Raw genomic sequence first — 7726 nt, 5'->3', positions numbered from 1 at the left:
TAAGATTGATTCATTTGACCCCTTTAAAAGTCACTAATAAAGGCTTTGGAGCAGCACTCGTTTTGCTCTGCTTTTACCCACATGGGGGCAGCAGAGCATTTTGTAAAGACGACTAAACGTGATCAATTGTTAATGTTATTAAGGTGTTTATAGGAAACAGAAAAGGTTAATAAAATGAATAAATTGGATATTTGTATTTTTTTCTGTAGTAAGTAATCTCCAGCAAAGGTTTTGAAAAGCGTTTTCTCTCCTTTTAGGTGACTGTTGTTCACAGTCCAACAAAACACATGGACCCTGATGTTCACATATAGCACAAGGTCTACATATTATAGATTATAGATAGATTATTGATGGATGATGGTATGCCGTGAAAATGTCTGATGCAATTGAGAAATGATTTTAGAGATTATATCAAGTTATATGTAACATTTGTTCCTCGCGTGATATAAAATATTTAAATACGTTTAGATGGACAAATCAATGAGCAGAGATAAAAACATACACAGCTCCAAGGACCGAGTTCATTTACTATATCTACCAATAGGTGTCGCACTCGCCACACGAGGCCGAACAGCCTTATGAATACGTCTGGTCAGGTGCTACAATCGGAGGCTCGTTGGTCTAGGGGTATGATTCTCGCTTTGGGTGCGAGAGGTCCCGGGTTCAAATCCCGGACGAGCCCTCTTTTCTTTTTATTTGTACATTTCCTTGTTTCTTCAGAAAAGCAGTGACTGGAAGCAATTACTGCATGATTTTTCTTTTCTAACATCTACATGTTAGAGCAAGTTATACATTTCTTTCCATGATTTCTTTTAAAGCATTGTGACCGTATGTGATTTAGTGGTTGCCTTGTTATAGCTGAACTCCTCAGCAGCTCAGAGAGACACAGTGTTCTGGTTCCTCTGACTGTATCTACCTCCAAAGAGCTTTAAAGGATATGCAGAGGTAAAAAAGCCCACATGGGCTTTGCATTTGTTGTACTGTATGTAGTTTCTGTGTGCTTCTGTTTTGTATTTTCCATTAACCAAACCTTAGATGGTTTCCCCTCCCTGATTCTGGTTCTGCCACATTGCCTTCCTGTTGTACAGAAGATCTTGTTTCCCACCTTCTGCATCTGAATGCTGGGATGCTCTCCAAAACTGAAGGGTCTTCACCTCATATAAAGCAACTGCGACTGTTGTAAATTATATAAATAAAATTGAACTGAAGTGAACTGAATAACCTCAGACAAAACTTTCCTTAAAATAAAACCTTTATTATATAAAAATGCTTTTGATACAAAAAATGTCACAAGGGTAAATTACGCAAAGCATTCTTAGCAGAGACAACAAGTACAGGGTTTTACTGACACAGTGGTTTGAGGCAGGGCCTATAGCCCTCAACATAAATGTGTTGTGCTGCTAAAAAAGCACCCAACTTCAGCTACCTAAGCTGGAAATCTATTTTAGCTGTAATGTCACCTGACTGGAGATAATTTAATCAGGCAACAGGAACAAAGCTTACTCCAAGACCATGCAATTCCTGACCTTTACAAAGTGCTGCCAAACTGCACTTCCCTCTAACTCATCTAACACAGGTGAACTTCTTCCAGGCACAAAGGGGCAACAAAGGACACTTTCACTTTGATGACTGCTAAAAGAAGCACTTTTCTGACCCACTATCTGTCTTTGAACTTGAAAATGGTTAATTCTCGTGCCAATCTATAGTCTTTACGGTAACAGTGCCAAATATTCCTATAGGGAGTGAATAAAGTTGTGCCCTCTGGATCAGCATGAAATATCGTTGGAGAAAATTCTTTCTTTGAAGCAGGACACAACCAAATTAAAACAGGTCATTCGTAAGTTTAAAATTGTTCATTCTTTTAGGAGCATGATCACCAGCTGTTACTACGACATCAATTTCTTGTATGTAACGAGCAAAGATTAATGGGTCAGCAAAGTCTCGAGATTTCATCCTCAGTGGACTACTAATAGACAACTTCTTCAAAATCTCTCCAGTAGTTATTATCTTACAAAATGTGGCAAAGCTCAGAGGCCAGAAAGTTTGTCTAACCTGAGGCAACTGCTACCTTTGGTTTAATTTAATCCAATTTAATTACATTTTATTTATACAGTTCCATATTAAAGCAACAGTCGCCTCGAGGTGCTCGGGATTACTCAGAATGCTTCAAACTGTGTGTGTTAGACTCACAGCATCTAAACCATCCTTCAAGCTCAGGTTATGCAGTGATGAGTTCATTGTACGAAAACCCGCAAAAGACTTTGTGGGGAGATCAGGGAAGAGTCATCTGAAGCATGGAGGTTTTCAACCTTTTAACCTCCTTCCAAAAATAACTCCTTCAAACCAAACATTTCAACTGACACAGAGACATACATAATGATCTACATACAAAGTACAAAGAACAAACATGGCTATAAGAATAATTTGCTATTAACTGTAAAGTAGCTTCACGATCTACTGTCAGTATAAGAGTGGCAATTTTGGCCTTTCTGTGTAATGATAGTAACTGATATCGTATGTACACAATAGCAGCAAACATATTTTTGGTAAACAGGATGATGAGAATACAGAAAAAGTGATGGAAGAGGTTCTTAGTTACACCAAAAAGCATTAATTTCTCATAACTCAATCACTGACTTCATTACACATATTTACAATAGCTTTACATGTTGGCATTCGTCTGGTGTTTGCAGGCAGGCGGTGACTTTACTCAATGAAGAGACTGTTAGCAGTCGCTTTGTTGACTGGAGAAGGCTCTACTTCTTCACAAGGCACAGGGCTCAGCTATGGAGGATTGAAAGTTTGGAATGGAGGAACACAATGTGGGAAAAGAAGCAGACTTGACCTCTGTGATCATCCACTCATATTATAAATCAGTCATCAGATTTTTCCAATTCACCTAGCAAGCCTTCACATGCCTGTATGCTCCTGTATATTCATTCATCCTTCATTCACACACTCACTCACTCCACTGTCCTTTGTTTTCTGTCAAGCTGGGGATCACCCACTATGAATAAAGTATGAAAAACATTTCCATTATTTGTTGTTTGTTTTTTTTGTTTTGTTCATGTGATTTTTAACACTACAGTATATACAGTCCTGCTGACACAGATGCTGTGAGGAAGGACAAGACAGATCTGTGAAGATTGGGGGAGATGAGGTGGTGGTCTTTTGGATGCACTGGATCTGTGGTTTTCACTCAATTGGTGAGGTCACTGCATGCTGAAGAGGAAGTAGCATGAGAAATCAGGATCCTTTTTGGACTGATGGAAACCCAAAACCGGCCCAGCACAGGAAGGTTTCTTCATTCCATGGAATGAAACTTAAAGAGGGAATGCCCTGAGGCATGGCAGGGACAGCCTTGAACCTTCAACCTGTTCCATGAGAGTGAATGTTCAAGCAGGGCATTTGGAAGATTAGACAATGGCCACCCTGAGAACTCCTGGATGACTGGAATGATAAAAGGACCAATAAGGCACTTGAGCCTAATCAGCTGATATGAAGCTCTCGTAGCTAGCTGACTTCATCCCTTTCTTTCTCACAGGGGTCCCAGGCTGTTGAGGGTCATGAAGAGTCAGTGCAGGGAGAGGGAGGAGGGGGACATAGGTGGAAGTAGGAACGCTCTGTAGAAGGGGATGGAGGGCAGCTTTCCTCAGCTGACATGTACTGGGATCGGGGCGTGGGGGGTGGAGGGTATGGGTCAGAGTCTGAGTTGAGGTCCATGTAGTACTTGTGTTTGGTTTGGCTGCCATGGCCAGAGCCCTTCCAGCGACCCACTGACAGCCCCAGCCCAGCCGGCGGGTGGTGGGGAGTGTAGTCGCTGTCGCAAACATCGGTACTGCAGGGAGTGGTAGGTGGGACGGTGCCACGGACCGGGTTATAGGGTCTGAAGGAGAGATGACACAAACTTAGTTTTCATTGCAGTTTACATACAATTAATCTTTGTTTACATCATAATAACCGAAAAAAGTAAAAAAAAAAAAGATCGCAAAATCAACAGCAGGAGATGTGAACGTCTCCTGCTGAGGAGGAAGTCCAAAGCCCAGTAAAATAATTACAGTGTCATAAAGTTTGCAAGTGTCTGGTAAACACACACATGACAGACACTTGCATCTCTGGCATGTGTGTGCTTGGAGATAGGCAATGATAAGACTGTATGACCTATATGATCTGGTGGTAGATGGACTGTTGGAAGAGTAGAAGATCTCTGTGTTGTAGAGAGAGCGGTCAGTGGCTGGAGAGGGAGGAGGATTCAGGATCTACAAAACAGAACAAAAATCTGTAAGTAAACCGGAAAGTAAACCATAAACAGCCTGTGCACTGTGTGTGTGTGTGTACCTGAGGATAGAAGGCTCCCTTTGTAGATGAAGAGCTGCTGGATGAAGCTCCAGTCACATGATTTCTATCATAAAGAGGAGCTCCACTGCTGCTGCTGCCCATCAGACTGACAGAACTCATCATGGACTTCCCACAGGAGATACCTGCACACAATAGTTTACAGGTATTATTAACACCTGTGCTGATAAGTAGCAGTGTAACCATAGCACTGCTGCTGTGTGCTCCAGCTTACCTTGATAGGTACCATGCTGAGAACCGCTGGGGGTGATGAAGTTGAGAGGTACATGGGGTGTCCCGCTGATGTACTCATGAGGAAAAGTCCCACTGGGGCCTTTGTATCGTCGACACACCACACGCTGGCAGACAAAATAAGCTCCCCCGATGATGAAGACGAGCAGGATGATGGCAATAACTGGGCCGATAGTGTTGGGCCCAGTGCTAGGGATGCCACTGGAGGGAGGTGACACATGCTCTGAACATGGACAAGAAAAAAAGAATACAGAGTGTAAGACGGGAAGTTTACCAGAGAATATAACAGCCATGTTTCTGCAGTTTGAATATCTCAGTGTTTTTACCGCAGGCGAGCTCATCTGATCCATCAGGACAGTCGGAGTAATTGTCACACTGTTGTTTCTTTGTGATACATTGATTGTCACCACAGCGGAACTGGTTGGGAGGGCAGATAGCTGGAGTAGAAGAGGAAACGTAGCAAGATGTTTCAATGGCATTTTTTTGTTTAAAAAAACAATAAAACCAAAAGCTGTCGCATTTATGTACATTTTATACGCAACAGGAAGAAGAACGATGGAAAATTATATGCCAGTGATTGGAAATTTTCTTTGTTTAGACCGAGCATGGGGGGAACTGTTACTGAATGCAACACAAATATGAGGTGGACAAGATAGCAGAACACATACGTGGAACCTCTGCAAATATTTCTGTTGCAAACAGACAAATCCAGCCATAGCAGTGGAGAATCAACAAAAGAAGGGTGACGTTTCAAAAAGTAGGTGGGTTGGTTTTGTGACTAAGGAGACCCAGGGAAGATGCTCTTTATATATTCTATGAATGATCAGATCGATGAAAATAAACACACTGAGAGCTCCAAGACAGACACGAACAGTGTCGCTGACTTATTGTTTTTATCTATGCAACTGAAATTTCAGCAGTTTAAAAAACCGCAGACATCTTTAAGCGGCAGTTGTGAGCCTGTATGAAAATGTGAAAAATGGCTGTTTGGTGCTGGCGCTACTCATTAGACCAAACACAACAATGCAAGACTACAAGGAGTCACTTTAGTAACTGGCTGTTTTTGTTGGCCAGGCTTCTGTGGCTGTAAATGCAATAGTCTTCTATTCTCCCTGTAGTTTAATTTAAACACAATCTGCATTAAGAGGAGCCAATAATGCTCCAAGCATGCACTTGGCAAGAATGGTAAGGAAAAACTCTTAACAGGAAGAAACCTCCAGCTCAACCAGGCTCACATATGGAGAGCCAACTGATGTGAACAGTTGGGGGTGAGGTTAAAGAGAAGACAGCAGAGGGAGGTAAGGTCACAAGATCCAGCCCTAACTATATACTCTATCAAAAAGGACGTTTTTATAAAACAGTTTTTGAAAAGCAGAAACTTTTTAGAAAGAAGTGCACTATTTGGTCAGTACAGTCCTATGGGTTCTTTAACATGATAACTATATACACTGATAGAGCTTTAGAGGACGTAGAGAGGATGATTTTTTAACCCCACGACAATTCTGGTCCTAATGAGGAAAAAATGACTTAGAAACTTCGTATAAAGAGTATTTATACATTTCATAACTGTAAGGGTTTATCTTACAATAGAAAGTGCTTCGAGGCAACTGCTGTTTTGATTTGGTGCTATGACTCATAGGTAAACTCAGGCTATTATTTGTTTAGTAGAAATATCAAGCATCCTAAAGAACACTGAAAGTAAAACCTAATTTATCAGTCACAAAACTTCCATGCATAATGCTGCAAACATCTGTGCCTGAGTTGAGCGTGTAAACCTACTTTCACAGTCCTGCTCATCAGAGTGATCAGCACAGTCCAATTCACCATTGCAGCGTCTTTGAGCATCAATGCAGCCTCCTTTGTCACATCGGAACTGGTATGTAGAACAGATGGGACAGTTGTCTTCATCACTGCCATCTTCACATTCTGGAAAGCCGTCACAACGCCAGGCCATAGGAATGCAATCAATCTCCCCTGTGGAGCAGGTGAATTGCTCTGTTGAGCAGGTAGGCGGCTCTGAGAAAAAACAGAGAAGACAACATATAAGGAAGAGAATGAAGCAGAGAGACAAGTCACAATTATCTGTGGAAGGGAGAAGCACTGAACTTTAGATTAGACTCTTCAGACTAAGAGGGACAAAACCTAAACAACAGGAGTGAACATGCATGCAAATGTATATACAGTGTATGTACAGTGTGTCATTAGACATTTAAACATTCCTATAAATAACCTCTGTCACTGTTAGAGTAATTACAACCAGCATTGCTTCCTCTCTGCTGCCTGTATTAATCTGTTGTGCAACAGTATAACTAAAACACAAAGAGTTATTGAATTGGAGTTGTAGAAGAAAAAGCCTTGAATGTCCTTGTACTTCTGAAACTCAATCAGATATGCAGGTCGGACATGTCTGCTTCTCTGAATTCTCCACCCAGAAATGAAAAGGCACCTGAGTGCTGTTACTGTGTTGCTCACCTCCACAGTGCAGCAGGTCCTGCAGCAACACCAGGTGCATGGGACAGGAGCAGCGAGGTGTTCCATCACCCTTAGCAATGCAGATGTGAGAACAGCCCCCATTGTCACGAGAACATGGGTGGGACGCTGTAGAAAGAAAAACAGCCATTGATACAAAGGCCAAACCATAAAGCCACACTAATATAGCTAATAGTTCTGTGGGAAAGATCTGTACCAAACTCCTGTGGGTCGATCTCTTCCACAGCGTGGATGGAGGTAAGGTATGATATCCGTCCCTGTATGCGTGTGCGCCCATCTCCAGTAAGTTTGTCCACCCTTTCAATCATCTGCTGCTGACGGTCAATCCAGTACAGATGGTCACCCAGCACTGTCAGCCCCATAGGCTGGAGAATGTTTGAGTCCTGTAGGACAATGCGATTTGCTCCTGGGATAGATGCAATGATATAATAAGAACAAGAAAATAGTTTTTCCTGGTGATGATAATTGAGAGTTTGTAAAATCCAACAACCCTACGTTGTTTTTTCCTCACTTCTCTAAATAAAAATATTGATTAACGACAACTCATTGCCACCAAACTAAATGTGTCAGTGTCTCTGGTGGACAACCTCAGGGATGGGAACAGTAAGCTTGGAGTAATAACCACTTATGTGATATATTTGAGCAATGT

At 41.8% G+C, this 7726-nt stretch overlaps 1 protein-coding gene and 1 non-coding gene across 2 annotated transcripts in view; one reads left to right on the top strand and one right to left on the bottom strand.

The window, feature by feature from the left end:
* Positions 1–610: 610 nt before the first annotated feature.
* trnap-ugg (transfer RNA proline (anticodon UGG)) lies at positions 611–682 on the top strand. Its single transcript has one exon. It is a non-coding gene; the product is annotated as a tRNA-Pro (tRNA).
* A 552-nt stretch (positions 683–1234) lies between these two features.
* Positions 1235–7726, bottom strand: part of lrp5 (low density lipoprotein receptor-related protein 5) — a 52893-nt gene continuing 46401 nt past the window's right edge. Inside the window, exons 22-29 of the mRNA XM_085462773.1 lie at positions 7274–7483; positions 7060–7185; positions 6367–6603; positions 4914–5024; positions 4571–4810; positions 4339–4481; positions 4162–4259; positions 1235–3886 (exon numbers count right to left, since the gene is read on the bottom strand). Coding sequence (XP_085318899.1) covers positions 3565–3886; positions 4162–4259; positions 4339–4481; positions 4571–4810; positions 4914–5024; positions 6367–6603; positions 7060–7185; positions 7274–7483 — 1487 coding nt within the window. The 3' untranslated portion in view covers positions 1235–3564. The remainder of the gene's footprint in view (positions 3887–4161; positions 4260–4338; positions 4482–4570; positions 4811–4913; positions 5025–6366; positions 6604–7059; positions 7186–7273; positions 7484–7726) is intronic.

Source organism: Copadichromis virginalis, linkage group LG7 (assembly GCF_057382275.1).
Source record: "Copadichromis virginalis isolate Kocher_CV1m ecotype Utaka linkage group LG7, C_Virginalis_male_GT1.1, whole genome shotgun sequence".
Taxonomy (NCBI): domain Eukaryota; kingdom Metazoa; phylum Chordata; class Actinopteri; order Cichliformes; family Cichlidae; genus Copadichromis; species Copadichromis virginalis.
This window is presented reverse-complemented; position numbering and strand designations above follow the sequence as displayed.